This window comes from Pristiophorus japonicus, chromosome 24, assembly GCF_044704955.1.
Source record: "Pristiophorus japonicus isolate sPriJap1 chromosome 24, sPriJap1.hap1, whole genome shotgun sequence".
Taxonomy (NCBI): domain Eukaryota; kingdom Metazoa; phylum Chordata; class Chondrichthyes; family Pristiophoridae; genus Pristiophorus; species Pristiophorus japonicus.
The window spans coordinates 3,403,942-3,427,590 of record NC_092000.1 but is presented as its reverse complement, the minus strand read 5'-3'; the positions used below and the strand labels follow the sequence as shown (position 1 = coordinate 3,427,590).

The window sequence follows — 23,649 nt, the reverse complement described above, 5'->3', positions numbered from 1 at the left end:
CATTACAACTGTGACTTCAAAAACACTGTATAGCTCTTTGGGACACCCTAAATTCGTGAAAGGCGCTATAGAAATGCAACTCTTTCTTTACTTTCCACTGAACTACTCGTGCTCTCCGAAATCTCAAAAGATACACTCAGTAGATTTCCTCGATCCCCTGGTTTCGCGCTGGTTAAACACTTTCTCCTTTCCTTTCCTAAAGGGGCTGGCTCCACCAGCGCTGCTCACGGTGTAAATTCCCCACCCGAGGGGCCACTTCCCAGGTACGAGTCTACAGTGGATGTCGACCACGGGGTGAATCACAGTCGATGTTGTCCTCATCCAATGTTCCCAATCTCACAGACAGGGGGGAGCGTACACAGGGTGGGACTACTGGATGGAGTTGCCTTGGCCGATTGTGTCCGATTACAGATCTCCACAAGCCCCCTACAGATGCACATCACACGCCCTGACAACCCCCCCATCTCACAACCTCCTCCCCCACCACACAAGCACCCCTGTAACCATCAAACACCTCCCCCAACAAACAACCCACACACCCCGCAGCCCAGATTGGCCTCAGTGCCCCTCAATAACAGCAGGTGGCCATTTGGCCACCCCCCACCACATTCACAAACCCAAACACCCTCCACCCAACAATCACAATGTCCCCCCCGCCCCCGGGGGGCTCAGTCCCGGCCCCGCCACCCCCTGAACTTCACTCACCCGGTCGCGCCGCCCCATGGTGCGGCCTGAGAGAGAGAGAGAGGGGCCTGCGGGTTGGGTTTAGGAGTCTGGGTTAGGGTCAGTTTAAGGTTTAGGGCCGGTATTTGGGGTTTAGGGCCGGTATTTGGGGGTTTAAGGCCGGGTTTGGGAGTTTAGGGCCGGTATTTTGGGTTTAAGGCCGGTATTTTGGGGGTTTAGGACCGGGGTTTTGGGGGTTAGGGCCGGTATTTGGGGTTTCGGGCCGGTATTTTGGGGTTTCGGGCCGGTATTTGGGGGTTTAGGACTGGTATTTGGGGGTTTAAGGCCGGTACTTTGGGGTTTAGGGCCGGTATTTGGGGGGTTAGGGCCGGTATTTGGGGGGTTAGGGCCGGTATTTGGGTGTTTAGGGCCGGTATTTGGGGGTTTAGGGCCGGTATTTGGGGGTTTAGGGCCGGTATTTGGGGGTTTAGGGCCGGTATTTGGGGGTTTAGGGCCGGTATTTTGGGGTTTAGGGCCGGTATTTTGGGGGTTTAGGGCCGGTATTTGGGGGTTTAGGGCCGGTATTTGGGGGTTTAGGGCCGGTATTTGGGGGTTTAGGGCCGGTATTTGGGGGTTAGGGCCGGTATTTTGGGGGTTTAGGGCCGGTATTTGGGGGTTTAGGGCCGGTATTTGGGGGTTTAGGGCCGGTATTTGGGGGTTAGGGCCGGTATTTGGGGGTTTAGGGCCGGTATTTTGGGGGTTTAGGGCCGGTATTTGGGGGTTAGGGCCGGTATTTTGGGGGTTTAGGGCCGGTATTTGGGGGTTTAGGGCCGGTATTTGGGGGTTTAGGGCCGGTATTTTGGGGGTTTAGGGCCGGTATTTTGGGGGTTTAGGGCCGGGTTATCGCTCACTCTCCGCCCGCCGCCATCTTGCCGCCGCCGCCGCTGACACGTGTGTCCGAGTGCACCCGCTCCGTCCTCCGCCCGCCGCCCGCGGCCCCGCACAAAGGTTCCGCCCTGGAGCCGGGGGAAGCTTTAGCGGCAGCACCTGTGCTCAGGGTGAGATGGTGAAAAGTCACATTTCTCAACTAAAGTGTGTTTATTTTTTACACCCTCCCTTTTTAACGCTTGGACAATGTGCAGGAAAGGTTTTATTTGTGTTTGAGGTGTGTCACCTGGTGCCAGGGCAGGGCTGGGCCTGGTGAGCCAATGTGTCCACATTTTGTCCAGACTGGCAGAGAATGGGTGGACAGTGAGTTACGTTGTTATGGACTTTGGCCGCCTGAGGAAAAGAGTGTTTGAAGACCAGGCCCTCAAAATTGCCACCAAGCTCATGGTCTACAGGGCTGTAGTGATACCCACCCTCCTCTATGGCTCAGAGACATGGACCATGTACAGTAGACACCTCAAGTCGCTGGAGAAATACCACCAGCGATGTCTCCGCAAGATCCTACAAATCCCCTGGGAGGACAGACGCACCAACATCAGCGTCCTCGACCAGGCCAACATCCCCAGCATCGAAGCACTGACCACACTCGACCAGCTCCGCTGGGCGGGCCACATTGTCCGCATGCCAGACACGAGAATCCCAAAGCAAGCGTTCTACTTGGAACTCCTTCACGGCAAATGAGCCAAAGGTGGACAGAGGAAAAGTTACAAGGACACCCTCAAAGCCTCGCTGATAAAATGCAACATCCCCCACCGACACCTGGGAGTCCCTGGCTAAAGTCCAGACCGCCCTAAGTGGAGGAAGTGCATCCCGGAGGGCGCTGAGCACCTCGAGTCTCGTCGCCGAGAGCATGCAGAAATCAAGCGCAGGCAGCGGAAGGAGCGTGCGGCAAACCAGTCCCACCCTCCCCTTCCCTCAACCACTGTCTGTCCCACCTGTGACAGGGACTGTGGCTCTCGTATTGGACTGTTCAGCCACCTAAGGACTCATTCTAAGAGTGGAAGCAAGTCTTCCTCGATTCCGAGGGAATGCCTATGATGATGATGATATGGTCACTCGATGGGGGGACAACAACAACTTGTATTTATATAGCAACTTTAACGTAATGAAACATCTGAAGGCACTTCACCGCAGTGTTATGAGATAAAAGTACTTCATTGGGTGTAAAGCGCTTTGAGATGCCCAGTGGTTGCTATATAAACCCAAGTCTTTTTCTTTATAGAAAGGATAGATTGCACAACGATTCTGAAAAGAAAATCCTGGGAATTTCCTGTAATCCTCAGGGATTTTTCTAATTTTGCTTCTCAGCATTTCCAATTACTGGGACAATTATCCAGACAATGTTCACACACCAGATTTGCAACACATGTAAGAATTGCTTCTTCTTTTGTCTAGTCCCCACCCAGTCTTGCTTTGACTGCTTTGGGTGAATGGGACGAGCTGAAGTGCTTTTGCTGAGAGCCAGCACGGGCTCGATGGGCCGAATGGCCTCCTGCCGCGCTGTAACCGTTCTATGATTCTGATTAGATTGTTTTGCTGAGGAGTGAATCGATACAGCAATCAGCTCCTGCTGTGGGGGAACACAGTGTGAGCTGTTTTCACTGCCACCAGTGTTGGGTGAATCAAAGTGCGAGGAGTTAATGCTGTGGAACAGAATGCAGTAACAACAACTCGTATTTATATAGTGCCTTTAACGTAGGGAAACGTCCCAAGGCGCTTCACAGGAGTATTATGAGGCTAAATATTTGACACCGAGCCGCACAAGGAGAAACCAGGGCAGGTTATCAAAAGCTTGGTCAAAGAGGCAGGCTCCAAGGAGCATCCCAAAGGTAAAAGAGAAGTAGAGAGGCGGAGAGATCCGGGGAGGGAATTCCAGAGCTTGGGGCCCAGGCAGCTGAAGGTACGGCCACCGACGGTCGAGCGACTACAATCAGCAATACTCAAGAGGGCAGAATTAGAGGAGCGCAGACATCTCGGGGGGGTGTGGGGGCGGGGGGGGGTGTTGTGGCCCTGAAGGAGATTACAGAGATAGGGAGGGACGAGAGCCATGGAGGGATTGGAAAACAAAGATGAGAATTTTGAAATTGAGGCGTTGAATAAACGGGAACCAATGTAGGTCAGCGAGCACAGGGGTGATGGGTGAGCGGGGCTTGATGCGAGTTAGGACACTGGCCAGCTGAGTTTTGGATCACCTCTAGTTTACGTAGGGTAGAATGTGGGAGGCCAGCCAGGAGTGTGTTCGAATAGTCAAGTCTAGAGGTAACAAACGCACGGATGAGGGTTTCAGCAGCGGATGAGTTGAGGCAAGAGCGGAGACGGGTGATGTTATGGAGGTGGAAATAGGCGGTGTTATATTGAGCAGATGTGTTTGAAAACTCATTTCAGGATCAAATATGACACCAAGGTTTTGAACAGTGTGGTTCAGCCTCAGACTGAAGTTGGGGAGAGGGATGGAGTCAGTGGCTAGGGAACGGAGTTTGTGGCGGGGACCGAAAACAATGACTTTGGTCTTCCCAATATTCAATTGGAGAAAATTTCTGCTCATCCAGAACTGGATGTCGGACAAGCAGTCTGACAATTTAGAGACCATGGAGGGGTTGAGAGAAGTGGTGGTGAGGTAGAGCTGGGTGTCATCAGTACATGTGGAAACTGACTGCGTGTTGTCGGATGATGTCGCCAAGGGGCAACACGTAGATGAGAAATAGGGGGGGGGCCAAGGATAGATCCTTGGGGGACACCAGAGGTAACGATGCGGGAGTGGGAAGAGAAACCGTTGCAGGTGATTCTCTGACTACAATTAGAGAGATAAGAATGGAACCAGGCGAGTGCAGTCCCACCCAACTGGACGGTGGTGGAGAGGTGTTGGAGGAGGGTAGAGTGGTCAACTGTGTCAAAGGCAGCAGACAAGTTAAGAAGGACGAGGGATAGTTTGCCTTTGTCACAGTCACAAAGGATGTAATTTGTGACTTTGATGAGAGCCGTTTCGGTACTGTGGCAGGCTCAGAAACCGAATCAGAGGGATTCATACATGGAGTTGTTCAAGGACTTGAGAGGAAAGGGAGGTTGGAGATGGGGCAGCAGTTTACAAGGATGGAGGGGTCAAGGGTTATTTTTGTGAAATACTGGAAATACTCAGCGGGTCTATTCCCCACTGCTAACTGTCTTCTTAAACCCCTCTCCCCTGTCTCCACCTTCACCTCTGATAATGTGTGAGGAGCTCATCAGCTCCTTTGTCTCTTAAGATTGAGACCATCCATTCAGCCGCCTCTTCCCTTCCTTCCCCGAGCCCGCCGGCCTAAACTTCCTCCTAAGCCCTAGCCCTGACCTCGCATCTTTCTCCAGTTTCTCTCTGGTCTCCCTCATGACCTCTCCGAGCTCATCCTGTCCATGAGACCCGCTTCCTGCTCCCTTGACCCTATTCTCAGCAATCTGCTGACCTTCCAACCTCCTTTTCAGGCATCAGAGCTGGTCTCCAGTCGTCCTGGTTAACCCTTGCCCCTGGACCAAGACCTCGCTCTGTCAAGCCCGTGTGGTGGCTGGTGTGCAACGGCCACCCCACGTTAAAACAATCCACCCACAGGCATCTTCCACCCCCTCAGGATGTAGTTCGGGATCTGGAATATTGAAACACCTGTGAATTTATCCCTTTTTTGGCGTGGGAACGAGTCATCCTCGCTTCGAGGGACTGTCTATGATGATGATAATGAGATAAACATTTGACACCGAGCCACGTAAGTACAAATTAGGGACAGGTGACCATAAGCTTGGTCAAAGAGGTCGGTTTTAAGGAGCGTCTAAAAGGAGAGAGAGGCGGAGAGGTTTAGAGAGGGAGTTCCAGAGCTTGGGGCCCAGGCAACAGAAGGCACGGCCACCAATGTTGGAGCGATTATAATCAGGGATGCTCAAGAGGGCAGAATTAGAGGAGCACAGACATCTCGGGAGGTTGTGGGGCTGGAGGGGATTACAGAGATAGGGAGGGGCGAGGGCCACGGAGGGATTTGAAAATAAGGATGAGAATTTTGATATCGAGGCGTTGCTTAACGTTAAGAGGAGCGCTCAGTTTCTGGGCCAGGGAGGATAACCGTGGTGGACCCACTGCTATTCTGGCCAACAGCTAGTTGAGCACAGAGAGTATTGCAGACCAGACTGAGTTTAGCAGGGCATAGAAACAAAACAAAGGGCAGGGGAGGAACATGTTCCAGAGCCAAGTGCAGGGTTACATCAGAAATATTTATTTTTAATAAAACACCATCAAGCTTGGGTGAACATCGACATACATTAGAGAAAAGTGAAGATACATGGGCCAGTTCTTCAACACACTCAATAGGCCCAGGGTTAAGGCATCAACTGTATTAAAAATATAATTCCATCTTTATAACTTTATTATAAATATATAAAACCTGAACAGAGAAAAACCCTTCAGAACAGGTTCAGTGTCATCTCTGACTGCGCCCAAAACAATGTGAGCTTCAAACACCGGCACTCACTGCAGTGCAGCGGGACAGATAGCTCCATTCCCCTCGGTCAGGCTGACCCGTCTAACCCCCAGGTGCTGGGAATCTAACCTCGGCCCCTCCTCGCTGACCCATGACCCGCAGCAGACCCACTGCCCATGAGTCTGTGGGGCTGAATTCACAGGTCACAGGCTCTGGGTCTTACTGCAATCAGATTCATATCTACATATTTATGTTCTTTTTAAAATGTTGTTGTATTAGTATAAACAGCCCTCAGAGAGAAAACGGAGTCAGTGGTTTCACAATTCTAAAACCTCTCACAATTAACACACTCTCACTAACACACACACACACTCACTCACTAATGCAGACACACACACACTCACTCACTCACACACACACACTCACTCACACACACACACACACACACTCACTCACACACTCACTCACTCACACACACTCACTCACTCACGCGCACACACACACTCACTCACTAACACCTGCACACACACACACACACACACACACACACACTCACTAACACATGCACACTAACACACACACACACTCACTCACGCGCACACACACACACACTCACTAACGCACACACACACACACACACACACACACTCACTCACTCACTCACTTACTAACTAACACACACACCCCACACAAACACAATTACTGCTGCCAGATTCAGGCTCTCGGGCTCTGGATCAGCAATGTGGAAGTTACTGAGTGGGGGAAAGAGAGAGGGGGGAAAAAAGAAAAGATAGTAGGGATTAGCCCGGAGTATTTCTCGGTGCTTTTCCCCCATTTAATTAAACTTTGTGGTGATGGAGACAAGAGGGGGATCTGTAGAGCAATCGGCACCCACCCAAGAGCGAGCCAGTTGTATTCAATGGGGGGGCGGGGGCACTGCTGGGACAACACACACATTTGAAGAGTCGCCCTTCAAATGAACTACAGACCAAATATTGGGACATTGTTGTTCTTCAATTCAATCCTTAGAACGGGAAACCACTGAAGGAAATTATTTGATGAAAAACAATGTCCCTTTCACCACAAGCAGTGAGAGGGAGATGGTCACAATGAGGCAACAGAGCACAGCTACACTGAGGCATGAGTGGACATGGGGGGAGGGAGGGAGAGAGGGAAAGGGGGGGGAGCGGGAGAGAGGGAGAGAGGGAGGGAGAGAGGGAAAGGGGGGAGCGAGAGGGAGGGAGAGAGGGAGGGAGAGAGGGAAAGGGGGGAGAGGGAGAGAGGGAGATTGGGAAAGGGGGGAGTGAGGGAGGGAGAGAGGGAGGGAAGGGGGGGAGAGAGAGAGGGAGAGGGGAAGGGAGGGAGGGAGAGAGGGAAGGAGTGAGGGAGGGAAAGAGGGAGGGAAGGAAGGAGGGAGGGAGGGAAGGAGGGAGGGAAAGAGGAAAGGAGGGAGGGAGGGAAAGAGGAAGGGAGGGAGGGAAAGCGTTATAGGGCAGGAGGGAGGGAGTTACGGGAGGAAAGGATGAACACTGAACATTTTCAGAACAAAGATAGTTTGTCACGAAGCGAATATGATGCAGGAAGCTGGGTCACTAAATGACAGAGAGAGAGACAGAGACACACATTAAACACACAATTTATCCCATCCATAAACCCAGCAACAGCCTTGGGACTGGGCTGACCAATGTTCCGGCATTGCCATGTGGTCTCCAGGAATGAAGGATTAATCTCCGGGTCATTGCTGGGAGCAAACACCCAGGGGATAAATCATGAGGCGCTGTGTCTATTTAACATAGAAACACAGAAAATAGGTGCAGGATTAGGCCATTCGGCCCTTCGAGCCTGCACCACCATTCAATAAAATCATGGCTGATCATTCACCTCAGTACCCCTTTCCTGCTTTCTCTCCATACCCCTTGATCCCTTTAGCCGTAAGGGCCATATCTAACTCCCTCTTGAATATATCCAATGAACTGGGATCAACAACTCTCTGCGGTAGGGAATTCCACAGGTTAACAACTCTCTGAGTGAAGAACTTTCTCCTCATCTCAGTCCTAAATGGCTTACCCCTTATCCTTAGACAGTGTCCCCTGGTTCTGGACTTCCCCAGCATCGGGAACATTCTTCCTGCATCTAACCTGTCCAGCCCCGTCAGAATTTTATGTTTCTATGAGATCCCCTCTCATCCTTCTAAACTCCAGTGAGTACAGGCCCAGTCGATCCAGTCTCTCCTCATATGTCAGTCCTGCCATCCCTGGAATCAGTCTGGTGAACCTTCGCTGCACTCCCTCAATAGCAAGAACGTCCTTCCTCAGATTAGGAGACCAAAACTGAACACAATATTCCAGGTGAAACCTCACTAAGGCCCTGAACAACTGCAGTAAGATCTCTCTGCTCCTATACTCAAATCCCCTAGCTATAAAGGCCAACATACCATTTGCCTTCTTCACCACCTGCTGTACCTGCATGCCAACTTTCAATGACTGATGTACCATGACACCCAGGTCTCGTTGCACCTCCCCTTTTCCTAATCTGCCGCCATTCAGATAATAATCTGCCTTTCTGTTTTTGTCACCAAAGTGGAAAACCTCACATTTATCCACATTATACTGCATCTGCCATGCATTTGCCCACTCACCTAACTTGTCCAAGTCTCCCTGCAGCCTCTTAGCGTCCTCCTCACAGCTCACACCGCTACCCAGCTTTGTGTCATCTTCAAACTTGGAGATATTACACTCAATTCCTTAATCTAAATCATTGATGAATATTGTAAATAGCTGATGTCCCAGCACTGAGCCCTGCGGCACCCCACTAGTCACTGCCTGCCATTCTGAAAAGGATCCGTTTATCCCGACTCTCTGCTTCCTATCTGCCAACCAGTTCTCTATCCACATCAATACATTACCCCCAATACCATGTGCTTTAATTTTGTACAACAATCTCCTGTGTGGGACCTTGTCAAAAGCCTTTTGAATTCCAAATACACCACATCCACTGGTTCTCCCTTGTCCACTCTACTGGAAACATCCTCAAAAGATTCCAGAAGATTTGTCAAGCATGATTTCCCTTTCATAAATCCATGTTGACTTGGACCGATCCTGTCACTGCTTTCCAAATGTGCTGCTATTACATCCTTAATAATTGATTCCAACATTTTCCCCACTACCGATGTCAGGCTAACCGGTCTATAATTACCCGCCTTCTCTCTCCCTCCTTTTTTAAACAGTGGTGTTACATTAGCTACCCTCCAGTCCATAGGAACTGATCCAGAGTCGATAGACTGTTGGAAAATGATCACCAATGCATCCACTATTTCTATGGCCACTTCCTTAAGTACTCTGGGATGCAGATTATCAGGCCCTGGGGATTTATCGGCCTTCAATCCCATCAATTTCCCTAACAGAATTTCCTGACTAATAAGGATTTCCTTCAGTTCCTCCTTCACGCTAGATCCTCTGACCCCAAGTATTTTCGGAAGGTTATTCGTGTCTTCCTTTGTGAGGACAGAACCAAAGTATTTGTTCAATTGGTCTGCCATTTCTCTGTTCCCCATTATAAATTCATCTGATTCTGACTGCAAGGAACCTACATTTGTCTTCACTAATCTCTTTCTCTTTACATATCTATAGAAGATTTTGCAGTCAGTTTTTATGTTCCCAGCAAGCTTCCTCTCATACTCTATTTTCCCCCTCCTAATTAAATACTTTTCCTCCTCTGCTAGATTCTAAATTTCTCCCAGTCCTCAGGTTTGCTGCTTTTTCTGGCCAATTTATATGCCTCTTCCTTGGATTTAACACTATCCCTAATTTCTCTTGTTAGCCACGGTTGAGCCACCTTCCCCGTTTTATTTTTACTCCAGACAGGGATGTACAATTGTTGAAGTTCATCCATGTGATATTTCAATGTCTGCGATTGCCTATCCACCGTCAACCCTTTAAGTATCACTCACCAGTCTATTCTAGCCAATTCACGTCTCATATCATCGAAGTTACCTTTCTTTAAGTTCAGGACCCTAGTCTCTGAATTAACTGTGTCACTCTCCATCTTAATAAATTCTACCATATTATGGTCACTCTTCCCCAAGGGGCCTCACACAACAAGATTGCTAATAAGTCCTTTCTCATTACACATCACCCAGTCTAGGATGGCCAGCCCTCTAGTTGGTTCTTCGACATATTGGTCTAGAAAACCATCCCTAATACACGCCGGGAAATCCTCCTCCACCGTACTGCTCCCAGTTTGGTTAGCCCAATCTATATGTAGATTAAAGTCACCCATGATAACTGCTGAACCTTTATTGCACGCATCCCCAATTTCTTGTTTGATGCTGTCCCCAACCTCACTACTACTGTTTGGTGGTCTGTACACAACTCCCACTAGCGTTTTCTGCCCTTTGGTATTCTGCAACTCCACCCATACAGATTCCACATCATCCAGGCCAATGTCCTTCCTTACTATTGCGTTAATTTCCTCTTTAGCAACGCTACCTCACCTTCTTTTCCTTTCTGTCTATCCTTCCTGAATGTTGAATACCCCTGGATGTTAAGTTCCCAGCCTTGGTCACCCTGGAGCCATGTCTCCGTAATCCCAATTATATCATATTCGTTAATAGCTGCCTGCGCAGTTAATTCGTCCACCTTATTACGAATACTCCTCACATTGAGGCACAGAGCCTTCAGGCTTGTCTTTTTAACACACTTTACCCCTTTAGAATGTTGCTGTAATGTGGCCCTTTTTGATTTTTGCCTTGGATTTCTCTGCCCTCCACTTTTACTTTTCTTCTTTCTATCTTTTGCTTCTGCCCCCATTCTATTTCCCTCTGTCTCACTGCATAGGTTCCCATCCCCCTGCCATATTAGTTTAACTCCTCCCCAACAGCACTAGCAAACACTCCCCCTAGGACATTGGTTCTGGTCCTGCCCAGGTGCAGACCGTTCGGTTTGTACTGGTCCCACCTCCCCCAGAACCGGTTCCAATGTCCCAGGAATTTTAATCCCTCCCTTCTGCACCACTCCTCAAGCCACGTATTCATCTGAGCTATCCTGCGATTCCTACTCTGACTAGCACGTGGCACTGGTAGCAATCCTGAGATCAGTACCTTTAACTTTATTTTTGTCATCACTTTCATTTATTATTTATAACAATATTGGAGATGGGGGGAGGGGCGTGTGATTGAGCATCACCCACTGGGGTAACGAAGAGGCCGTCCCCGTTCCAATGGGCGCAGGGGAGGGGGAGCGTCGCGAGGGACGGATGTGTCGAGTGACCAATGGTGGGAGCGGGGGGTGGGGGATGCGGACCCAGCTGGGTACCCCTGCACCCAGTCGGGATATTATAACCGTGGCAGCAGCAGTCAGAGGCGCAATTACAAGCTGGACCACTCGAGCCCAAATCCCTTCACTGGGGTAAAAAGCACGGAAGGCATCGGTGCATTTAAATTGGGGCAAATCTCCGTGAAAAGCATCGACAATGGGTGCAAAATTCCCGGGTCATTTCCACCGCCGTGTTCTGTGCAAGTGTCACGTCGTCGGGTCAAGTGAAAAGGTCGCGCACCCAGTGTTTTCTGTGCAGGTTGTGCCCTGCAACGATCAGACAACGTGCCCCAAGGATAAGCAGACCCAACTGGCCAACGTCCAGGACAGTTACAGCTTGGGGCAAAGTGTTGGTGGGGTACAGCAGACCTCGAGCTTGCTATGCCAAGTGGTAACAGGGAGCAGGTTCATGCCCAGGATCCCCCAAGAGATCCTGATCCGAGTTGTGCCACCATTGGAAGGGGTAATCCAATGGAGGCATGGAGAATCTCCCCCAGAGAGAGAGAGAGAGAGACAGGAATACGTTATCCTCCATCTCCCAATGGCTGCCCGCAGAGCGACGCAGGCAGAGGCCCAAGGGGAGGGTAGCCTGCCCATTCGAGCAGCTCAGGGTGGGTGAATGACAGATCAAGGCATCGCCCGAGACAAACACTCATTAATACCGAGAGACCCTCAACACATCGCCCAAGATGTCCGGACCCGACAAAAAAAATCGACGTGAGATTATCAGTGAAGATTTCCTCCATTCACAAAGAAAATCAAACATGTGCATCAAAATCTAATTGCTGGGGGCAGCAGTCACTTTCCCTCGGCTGTGGTGGACGATTGGCAGTTTAAAGATGGCGTTGGTCAGACAGGTTGACCTCACTCCCCCGACCTCCGACCCCTGACCTCCAGTCGAGTCCCCGGAACTGATCTGCACTGGACATCTCTCTGGTGGCCACAGCGGAAAGTTCAAGGGGCTGAGAGACAGCTGGAGATGTTGGTCGAGATTCTCCGGCAAGCTCACACATCAAACACGCCGCTTCGATTTTTAAAAATAATCTATAAATGGCATCATGTTTTCCACATCTTCCTCCATGGGGCTTCCCCTTCCTCACTCATTCCAAAGACATCAGGTTCGGCGGAAACTGCAAGAAAAATTCACTCAGTTCAGATCAGATGCATGTTTCGGGACAGACACCACACCAACAAGGGGGCCGTCATCAGTGTCAGCCATGGCTCAGTGGGCAGCACTCTCGGCTCGGAGTCAGAAGGTTGTGGGTTCAAGTCCCACTCCAGGGCTGGCACTCCTAGTGCAGTACTGAGGGAGCGCTGCACTGTCGGAGGGGCAGTACTGAGGGAGTGCTGCATTGTTGGAGGGGCAGTATTGAGGGAGCGCCGCATTGTCGGAGGGGCAGTACTGAGGGAGCGCCGCATTGTCGGAGGGGCAGTACTGAGGGAGCGCCGCATTGTCGGAGGGGCAGTACTGAGGGAGTGCCACACTGTCGGAGGAGCAGTACTGAGGGAGCGCCACATTGTCGGAGGGGCAGTACTGAGGGAGTGCCGCACTGTCGGAGGGGCAGTACTGAGGGAGTGCTGCACTGTCGGAGGGGCAGTACCGAGGGAGCGCCGCACTGTCGGAGGGGCAGTACTGAGGGAGTGCTGCACTGTCGGAGGGGCAGTACCGAGGGAGCGCTGCCCTGTCGGAGGTGCCGTCTTTCAGAGGAAACGTTAAACCAAGGCTTGGTCTGCTCTCTCAGGTGGATGTAAAAGATCCCACGGCACTATTTTGAAGAAGAGCAGGGGAGTTCTCCCCGGTGTCCTGGGGCCAATATTTATCCCTCAATCAACATCACAAAAACAGATTATCTGGTCATTATCACATTGCTGTTTGTGGGAGCTTGCTGTGCGCAAATTGGCTGCTGTGTTTCCCACTTTCCGACATTGACAGTACTTCATTGGCTGTAAAGCGTTTTAGGATTTCCCGAGGCCCTGAAAGAGGATTTGTAAATTCAAGTGCTTTCTTTCTCAGTCAACACCTCACAGCTGAGCAAAGTGAGTGGAACCCCTCACTCATCAGGGGCAGTACTGAGGGCGAGAGGTGACGGGGAGATGGGCAGAACACAGCTCTTCTCCTCTCCTCTCCTCTCTCCCCCTCCCCCCCCCCCCCCATGACCCCTCCATGGCCCAGCGAGCAGCTGCCCGAAACATGTCGGCCCAGCGCTGCGCGTTCCTGCCAAGTTACACCTTGGAATCGGTCTGTCCCCACTCGGGCCGCACATACCTGCTTCCTGTTGCTCCTGCAGGCCCTGCTGAGGTGTTTGAACCACAGCACCGCGACCAGTCTGCTCCCTGCGTGAAACGTGTAGGAATTCCCTGCTTGGAAAACATAAGAACATAAGAAATAGGAGCAGGAGTCGGCCATTCGGCCCCTTGAGCCTGCTCAGTCATGCAATAAGACCATGGCTGATCTGATCATGGACTCAGCTCCACTTCCCTGCCCGCTCCTCATAACCCTTTACTCCCTGATCGTTCAAAAATCTCTCTATCTCCGCCTTAAATGACCCAGCCTCCACTGCTCTCTGGGGCAGAGAATTCCATAGATTTACAACCCTCTGAGAGAAGAAATTCCTCCTCATCTCAGTTTTAAATGGGCAGTCCCTTACTCTGAGACTATGCCCCCTAGTTCGAGATTCCCCCACGTGTGGAAACATCCTCTCTGCATCCACCTTGTCAAGTACCCTCAGAATCTTATATGTTTCAATAAGATCACCTCTCATTTTTCTCAATTCCAATGAGTATGGGCCCAACCTGCTCAACCTTTCTTCACAAGAGAACCCCTTCATCTCAGGAATCAACCTCGTGAACCTTCTCTGAACTGCCTCCTGTGCAAGTATATCCTTCCTTAAATAAGGTGACCAATCTTGTACGCAGTACTCTCGGTGTGGCCTCACCAATACCCTGTACAGTTGGAGCAGGACTTCCCTGTGCAGGAGGATATAGGCTTAGACTGTCACGGCACAGCACAGCACAATACGAGAAAGGACAGTGCCCCAAAGCACAAACTACTTGTGAGATCTCAAGTAACAGGGAGCAAGGTATTACCCGCAGAGCTTCACACTGTGCTGTAAATGGGACATGGGGTTATGTCTGTGATGCTGCACATAGTGAGCACCTAACCTTAGCCTGGTCACACAGGAAAGGTGCAAAGTGGCAAATGGAAGGAGATAAAAGCAACGAAGTCCTGCTCCAGCTGTATAGAGAGAGAGGGAGAGAAGGATTGTCAACCCAGACATCGCCCAAACCAGCCGAGTGTTGGGTTTTACACGTGCCGGACTCCTGATCTCGGGTCTGGGTGAACCCAACCTTGGGTCGCTCACAGACTGCACCAGACCAGAGTGTGACAACGCCCAGGGCCCACGGGTCATCTGGGTGGGTGCGGGGGGGCAAGAGGGTGCGGGGGGCGAGGGGTACATGGGGAGAGAGGGTACGCGGGGCGAGAGGGTACGCGGGGCGAGAGGGTACGTGGGGCGAGAGGGTACGCGGGGCGAGAGGGTACGTTTGCAAAGTGTGACTTATGCCCCTGCAGTGAGGGTGGAGGAGGGGATCTTTTAGAAGAATGAGAGGGGATCTCATAGAAACATTTAAAATTCTGACGGGATTGGACAGGTTAGATGCAGGAAGAATGCCCCCGATGTTGGGGAAGTCCAGAACCAGGGGTCACAGTCTAAGGATAAGGGGTAAGCCATTTAGGACTGAGATGAGGAGAAACTTCTTCACTCAGAGAGTGGTGAACCTGTGGAATTCTCTGCCACAGAAAGTTGTTGAGGTCAGTTTGTTAGATATATTCAGAAGGGAGTTAGATGTGGCCCTTACAGCTAAAGGGATCAAGGGGTATGGAGAGAAAGCAGGAATGGGGTACTGAAGTTGCAAAAATGATCAGCCATGATCATATTGAATGGTGGTGCAGGCTCGAAGGGCCGAATGGCCTACTCCTGCACCTATTTTCTATGTTTCTATGTAACTCAGTCCATGCTCCGTTCCAGCAGAAACTCCTCAACGCATGGAAGCCGACAGCGGATTATAAATCTGTCATTAGACAGCCGGGTGAGGCACTACAGGCCCTGGAATACTCAGCAATGTGCAGGGCTGGAAGTGGCCATTGTGGGCCATTTGGCCAGGGTCAGTCTGTCCTTATCCCTAATCTACACTGCTCCAATCAGCAATGCTGCCTTCTACAATCTGACAGACAGACTGCAGTAGCCCAGTGGTGATGTTACTGGGCCAGTAACCCAGAGGCCTGGACCAATGATCCAGAGACACGAGTCAAATCCCACCACGGCAGCTGGGGAATTTAAATTCAGCTAATTAAATAAATCTGGAATAAAAAGTTAGTGTCAGTAATGGTGACCATGCAACTAGTGGATTGTTGTTAAAAACCCATCGGGTTCACTCGTGTCTTTTCGGGAAGGAAATCTGCCGGCCTTACCCGGTCTGGCCGATATGTGACTCCAGACCCACAGCAATGTGGTTAACTCTTCACTGCCCTGTGAAATGGCGGCTCACCACCACCTTCTCGAGCTTCTCGGCCTTTTGGCTAAGATCATGCGTAACTGACCTGACAGGGGAGTAGCCACCATGACCTCCGGGTGGTTCTCCCTGGATCAGGAAGGTATATGCTTGCTTTTTTGGAAACAGGAGGTGGGTGGGGTGGCTTGACCCATCCACCTCCACGGAGGTGTGTGGGGGACCTGACCCATCCACCTCCATGGCACGAACCTGGTATTGCAGTACTTCCAGGAACGGTGCAGTGGCTCTAGGCCTTTTGGCTAAGAGCATTGGCGCAGAGTGATCCTTAAATGGGCCCAAGGTGACCTCTGGCGTTTGTGATTTGACAAAGAATTGGAACGATTGGCTACGAATTAAAAAAAAAAAAAAAAAATTAGGGATTGGCAATAAATGCTGACCTTGCCAGTGACGCCCACATCCCAGGAACCAATAAATATTTTTTCAATCCCTGGATCACGTGGTTAGGAGACTAAAGGGCCGTTTTTAAGCTCGTGCCCTGTTGCCCCTTTTGGAGACTTTTCACGTCCAGCATCGGCATAACAAGCAACTTAACCGACCCCATCGACACAGCGATCGCTCAACACTCTCCCCTTTACACCCCGCACAGCCCCCTCCCAGAGGGATTGGCCGGAGGGGCCTCGGGTGTTTAAGCAGGAAGCGATTCCCCTCGTGACCCAGACCAGGTGGGGCTCACCGTGCTCAGAGTCTGTGAGCAGGAACGTCTCCACATTCTCCACATCGCCCGGCACAAGAGACATCCAGCCCACGACAGACACCTGCTTGCAGCAGCTCGACTTAAACTGCCCCGCAAAACAGAACAACTCATTAACAAACGTAAGCAGGTTAACATTCCTTTCCTTAAAAGCAGAAAATGCTGGAAATCTCAGCGGGCCAGGGAGCATCTGTGGAGAGAGAAACAGAGTTAGCGTTTCGGGTCGGTGACCCTTTGTCAGAACTGAAAAAGCTTGGGGTGTGAGAGATTGTTGAGGCAGAGCAGGGGCAGTGAGAGCGGGAGGGGAGAAGAACACTAAAGGGAAGGTGTGGCAGCTGGTTGATGATTTCGCCATTCACACCCCATCTAGACCCATCTTTTGTTTCCTAACTTGTGCCATTACCATCTCAATTTGCCCATCATCCCTTCTGTCATTTAATCTCTCCTGCCCTTCTGCCCGATCACACACATTCCCTCCCCTCCCCCTTTCCCTGCCCCGACATTTGCCTAAAACCTGTTACATCTCTAACTTTTTGCAGTTCTAACGAAAGGTCATCGACCTGAAACATTAGCCCTCTAACTCACAGACCACCCCGACTTGGAAATGTATCGGCCGTTCCTTCATCGTCGCTGGGTCACAATCCTGGAACTTCCATCTAACAGCACTGTGGGAGCACCTTCACCACACGGACTGTTGCCAGGACTGGAAAATTGTAATGATGAGGAAAGATTGGATAGGCTGGGGTTGTTTTCCTTGGAACAGAGGAGGCTGAGGGGAGAGCTTATTGAGGTGTATAAAATGATGAGGGGCCCAATAGAGTGGATAGGAAGGACCTGTTTCTCTTAGCAGAGGGGTCAACAACCAGGAGGCATAGAGTCAAAGTAATTGGGGGGAGGTTTAGAGGGGATTTGAGGGGAAATATCTTCACCAAGAGGGTGGTGGGGGTCTGGAACTCACTGCCTGAAAGGCAGAAACCCTCACCACATTTAAAAAGTACTTGGATGTGCACCTGAAGTGCCGTAACAACAGGGCTACGGACCGAGAGCTGGAAAGTGGGATTAGGCTGGGTAGCTCTTGGTCGGCTGGCGTGGACACGATGGGCCGAATGGCCTCCTTCTGTGCAGTACATTTCTATAATTCTAGGACTGCAGCGGTTCAAGAAGGCGGCTCACCATCACCTTCTCAAGGGGCAATTAGGGATGGGCAATAAATGCCGGCCTGGCCAGCGACGCCCACATCTCGGGAATAAATTTTTTAAAGCACGTACTTGGAATGGGTGTTGAGGTGATGAAATGATTTCACTGTCCGCACTTTAATAAAAGGACCGCCTTCTCTCCATTTCTGCGTTGGTATTCTTGTCTAACCTCCCCAGCTGACACGAGGTTAGAGTTCATCAGGCAGCCTTGGCCCACTGCCCACCCCGCTCGGGAGTGGGTCCAGAGTCTGGCAGGGGGCGAGGGATGGGAGACAGGTTGCCCTCTCCTCTACATCTCATCGCAGTCAGGCTGAGGCTGACCACGGACACAGTGACCGCCAAACAATGACCAACAACAGGAGCCCTGGCTGATTATTCCTCACCACAGGGCTGGGATAGAGAGACCACCATCATCCCTTAACCACTGTCCCCATAGAGAGGACAGAAGATCAATCAGGCGGCTCCCTCCCAGCCTATGAAGCTCAAAATTTAAGACAGAAATAGACAGTTTCTTAAACGATAAGGGAATAGGGGTTATGGGGAGCGGGCGGGGAAGTGGACCCGAGTCCATGATCGGATCAGCCATGATCGTATTAAATGGCGGAGCAGGCTCGAGGGGCCGAATGGCCTACTCCTGCTCCTATTCCTTATGTTCTTATGTAAAATCACACCTCGTGGTTCACCCAACCAAAGTCATCGACGATCTCAAATTCTTTCCGGGGAGGTTTTACTGCAGTTGTACAGGGCCTTGATGAGGCCACACCTTGAGCATTGTGTAGTTTTGGTCTCCTAATCTGAGGAAGGACATTCTTGCTATTGAGGGAGTGCAGCGAAGGTTCACCAGACTGATTCCCGGGATGGCAGGGCTGACATATGAAGAAAGACTGGATCGACTGGGCTTATTTCCATCCATTTCCATCCCCGTGGCGGGCAATGGTAACCGACTGAGAGCATCCACACAGTTCTCGGTGCCTGGCCTGTGGCGGATGGTATAGTTATACACTGATAGCGCGAGTGCCCACCTTTGTATGCGGGCTGAGGCATTAGTATTTATCCCCTTGTTTTCAGCGAACAGAGATATGAGGGGCTTGTGATCGGTTTCCAGCTCAAATTTGAGGCCAAACAGGTACTGATGCATTTTCTTTACCCCGAACACACACGCTAATGCCTCTTTCTCAATCATGCTGTAGGCTCTCTCGGCCTTAGACAGGCTCCTGGAAGCATAGGCGACAGGTTGCAACTTCCCGCAACGTTAGCTTGTTGTAATACACACCCGACTCCGTACGACGACGCGTCACATGCTAGCACAAGTCTTTTACACGGGTTTTACAATACAAGCAGCTTGTTGGAGCATAAAATGTTTCTGGCTTTCTCAAAAGCAATTATTTGTTTTTTTCCCCATACCCAGTTCTCACCTTTGCGCAATAACACATGTAGGGGTTCTAAAAGGGTGCTTAACCCCGGTAGGAAGTTACCAAAATAGTTGAGGAGTCCCAGGAACGACCGCAGCTCCGTGACGTTCTGTGGCCTGGGCGCATTCCTGATAGCCTCTGTCTTGGCGTCTGTGGGCTGAATGCCGTCCGCCGCGATCTTTCTCCCAAAAACTCCACTTCTGTTGCCGTGAAGATGAATTTCGACCTCTTCAGTCGCAGCCCTACGCGATGCAGTCGCTGGAGGACCTCCTCCAGGTTTTGTAGGTGCTCGGCGGTGTCCCGACCCGTGACCAATATGTCGTCCTGAAAGACCACCGTGTGTGGTACCGACTTGAGTAGGCTCTCCATGTTTCTCTGGAAGATTGCTGCAGCCGACCGAATTCCAAACGGGCACCTGTTGTAGATGAACAGTCCCTTGTGTGTGTTGATGCAGGTGAGGCCCTTCGAAGACTCCTCCAACTCCTGCATCATGTAGGCCAAAGTCAGGTCGAGCTGGGTGAACGTCCTGCCTCCTGCCAGTGTCGCAAATAGGTCGTCTGCCTTAGGTAGCGGATATTGGTCCTGTAGCGAGAAACTATTAATAGTTACTTTATAATCGCCGCAAATCTGACCGTACCATCACTTTTTGAGTACTGGAACAATCGGGCTGGCCCACTCGCTGAATTCCACTGGGGAGATGATGTCCTCACGTTGCAGCCTGTCCAGCTCGATTTCCACTCTCCATCATCATGTGAGGTACCGCTCGCGCCTTATGGTGAATGGGTCGTGCCTCTGGGACCAAGTGGATCCGCACCTTCGCCCCAGAAAAGTTTCCAATGCCTGGCTCAAAAAGGGAAGGAAATTTGTGAAGAACCTGGGTACATGAGGCCTCATCGACATGTGATAGCGCTCAGATGTCATCCCAGTTCCAGCGGATTTTGCCCAGCCAGCTCCTTCCAAACAGTGTGGGGCCATCGCCCGGGACAATCCAGAGTGGCAGTTCGTGCACTGTGCCCTCGTAGCTGACCTTGACCATGGCGCTGCCCAGGACAGTGATAAGCTCTTTGGTGTACGTTCTCAGTTTCGTGTGGATGGTGCTCAGGGCTGGTCTGAATGCCTTGTTGCACCACAGTCTCTGAAACATCTTTTTACTCATGATAGCGCCAGTGTCCAGTTCCATGGCTACGGGTAAGCCATTCAATTTTACGTTTAGCATTATAGGTGGACATTTCGTCGAAAATGTGTGCACTCCATGTACTTCAGCATCTGCCTCCTCTCTCTAAGGCTCGAAATTGCTTTGATCCACCATGGACTGATCTTCCTCTGCCACGTGGTGGTTAGCAGGTTTTGCAGAGCTTGCAGCTCGTCTGCAAGCTCGTTGGAGGTGCCCCATTGTTCCACAGCTCTTGCAAACATACCCTTTGAAGCGGCATGAATAGGCTGATTGGAAGCCTCCACAACGCCAACAAGGTGTGAATTGCCTTGCATTCATCCTTTGTTGGGGACTCTGTCATCTGGGTCACCTGAGACCTGCTGGCAGTTGCAGACTCGTGGGTTCTGCCCTGTACATTTCTACTCGCAAACACAGTTCCAGTTAATTTATGAATATTGCTAGCACTTGTGCGCTGAGATTTGTTTGGTGTTATCACTGGTGGACATAAACGCCTGTGCTATCGCAATGGCCTTACTGAGGGTCGGTGTCTCTACAGTCAAAAGTTTCCATAGGATGGTCTCGTGGCCAATGCCCAGTACAAAAAAGTCTCTGAGCATTTGCTCCAGGTAGCCATCAAACTCACATTGTCCTGCAAGTCGCCTTAGCTCGGCGACGTAGCTCGCCACTTCCTGACCTTCAGATAGCTGGCACGTGTAGAACCGATACCTCGCCATCAGCACGCTCTCCCTCGGGTTAAGATGCTCCCGAACCAGTGTACACAGCTCCTCATACGACTTATCTGTGGGTTTCACCGGAGCCAGAAGATTCTTCATGAGGCTGTAGGTCGGTGCCCCGCAGACCGTGAGGAGGACCGCTCTCCTTTTTGCAGCGCTTCCTTCTCCGTCCAGCTCGTTGGCTACAAAGTACTGGTCTAGCCGTTCGACATAGGCTTCCCAGTCCTCACCCTCCGAGAACTTCTTCAGGATGCCCACAGTTTGCTGCATCTTTGCGTTGGATTCGTATTCTCGTCGCCAGTTGTTGTGTTCCCAACACAGGTGAGGCTGCACACAGGGAGGTTAAAGTAACAGTGACCTCAGTCTTTAATAAGACACCCCAGAGTGAGGAACAGGCCTTAGGGGCCGGCTTATACACAGTGCTCCCAAGGGATGCTGGGATCCCTTGGGACTTCAGGGGATGAGCTCCCTGGTGGCGGAACATGGGAGTGCATGCTTTACAGATACACAACAGTTTCCCTCTGATCTCCGCACCGTTCCCGAAGGATGCAACACCCGGACTGCCTCATGGTCCAGTACGTTGTCCATGTGTGGGCCGACACAGCAAGCGTCAATGGGCAATAAACCGCAGGAGGTGCTAAACCGGCCGTGGCCACTCTTGTCCCAACCCCGCGTCTACACACAAGGGGTGGTTGAGGAGGGGTCACCAGGCAGTGATTATTTTTTACCCCCCTTTCCCTCTCCCTGCGATTAAAGAATCCAATTTCAGTCCCCATTCCAGCCGAGTGCCAGCAGGCTATTCGAACATGGAGGGCGTCGCACGCAAGCCTCCATCTCCTTCACACCAATACCCACACACTGGATAACGTGTCGAGCTTGGAGCGGCTGTGAGGAGAGATTCACTTCATTGTCGGGGGGAACACCCAGACCCGGGTGTCGGGGGGAATGCGCTGGGTGGGAGGGCACTAGAGCAGTGCGTTGCTGAGTGGACAGTCCCCACGGTGACGGTCACATACCTGACTGGACTCGAGGGCCAGCTCCGAATAACTCTCGTCACCGGGCCCAGGGAGCGATAGAGACGGTTCCTGACACACAAACAGGGAAAAGCAAATCCCAATCAAAGGGGGGGAGGGAAAATCGGATTCAGCCCTTCCAACCATTTATTGAGATCACAGCTGATCTGCGACCGAACTCCATCTACCCGCCTTGGCCCATAGCCCTGAATACCTTTGGTTACATCTCCGATTTAAAATTAACCATTGATCTCCCATCAATTGCCGTTTGCAAAAATCCATCGATTGCAGATTTAAAATTAATAATTGAACGGTAACATCTGCTGCGTTCAGTGGGAGAGAGCTCCACACTCCCACCCCCTTTCTCTCCTCAGTGGCCTGTCTCTGAAACGTAAAGTTATAGCCCCTTGTCCTAGACTACACCCACCTCCCACCATTGAATCTCCGGCCCCCTCACCCCCTTCCCCCCCACACACCCCCTTCGCCCCCCCCCATTCACCCCTCACCCACCCCCACCAACCCCCCCACCCCCTCGCCATATCCCGCCCCCCCGCCTCTCACCATTGAATCTCCGGCCCCCTCATCCCCCCCACCCCCCCCGCCCGCACACCCCCCCCATTCCCCCCTCACCCCCATCCCACCCCCGCCGCCCCCCCCCCGACTCTCACCGGGTGAATCTCCGGCCCCCTCACCCACCCACCCCTTGCCCGCACACCCCCTTCACCCCCCCATTCCCCCCCCACCCCCATCCCACCATTCCCCCCCCCCCCCGACTCTCACCGGGTGAATCTCCGGCCCCCTCACCCACCCCCCCTTGCCCGCACACCCCCTTCGCCCCCCCCATTCCACCCCTCACCCCCTCCCCCCCCCGCCTGCCTGCCCACACACCCCCTTTGCCCCTCCATTCCCCCCTCTCACCCCCATCCCCCCTATTCTCCCCTTCGCCCCCTCCCATTCCCCCCCTCCTCCCCCCCCGACTCTCACCGGGTGAATCGCCGGCCGCGAGTCTCTCTCTCCGAGGTCACTGCTTCCTCCGGCGGGGGCTGGAACAGGAAGTGAAGCAGCATCACCTCCCCCCCCCCCCCCGCCCCACCCCCCACAATACCCCGTGATCGTTGCCGCGGTGCTCGGGGCCCCGGGTGTCCCAGCGGGCGGGCTCCCCGACCCCGGACCGTGCAGGGGGGGGGAGGGCACACCCGGTGGTGGGGGGGTGCACCGGGGGAGTTCTGGATCCGCCCTCCCTCCGGGGATTGTGGTTGGTGCTGAGCGGACCCAATGCCGGGCTCCCTGCCCGCTCTGTGCAGGAACACGGGGAACAATCCCAGCTATACTGCACATCATGCTGTCACTCGTCGCCCACTGCATCGTGATGCTGGGGTGGGGAGGAGCAAGGTGTTGCTCGCTCATGGACCCACCACAAGAATTCGGAGCAGGAGTCGGCCATTCGGCCCCTCGAGCCTGCTCCGCCATTCAATGAGATCACGGCTGATCTTCGACCTCAACTCCACTTTCCCGCCCG

The 23,649-nt window shown here is 52.0% G+C and overlaps 1 protein-coding gene and 1 pseudogene across 1 annotated transcript in view; one reads left to right on the top strand and one right to left on the bottom strand.

Moving 5' to 3' along the window:
* The window catches only part of ppan (peter pan homolog), a 41,978-nt gene extending 40,367 nt beyond the window's left edge, over positions 1-1,611 (bottom strand). Inside the window, exon 1 of the mRNA XM_070867406.1 lies at positions 706-1,611. Coding sequence (XP_070723507.1) covers positions 706-723 — 18 coding nt within the window. The 5' untranslated portion in view covers positions 724-1,611. The remainder of the gene's footprint in view (positions 1-705) is intronic.
* Positions 1,612-15,918: 14,307 nt separating this feature from the next.
* Positions 15,919-16,157, top strand: LOC139238044 (U2 spliceosomal RNA; annotated as a pseudogene).
* Positions 16,158-23,649: the final 7,492 nt, after the last annotated feature.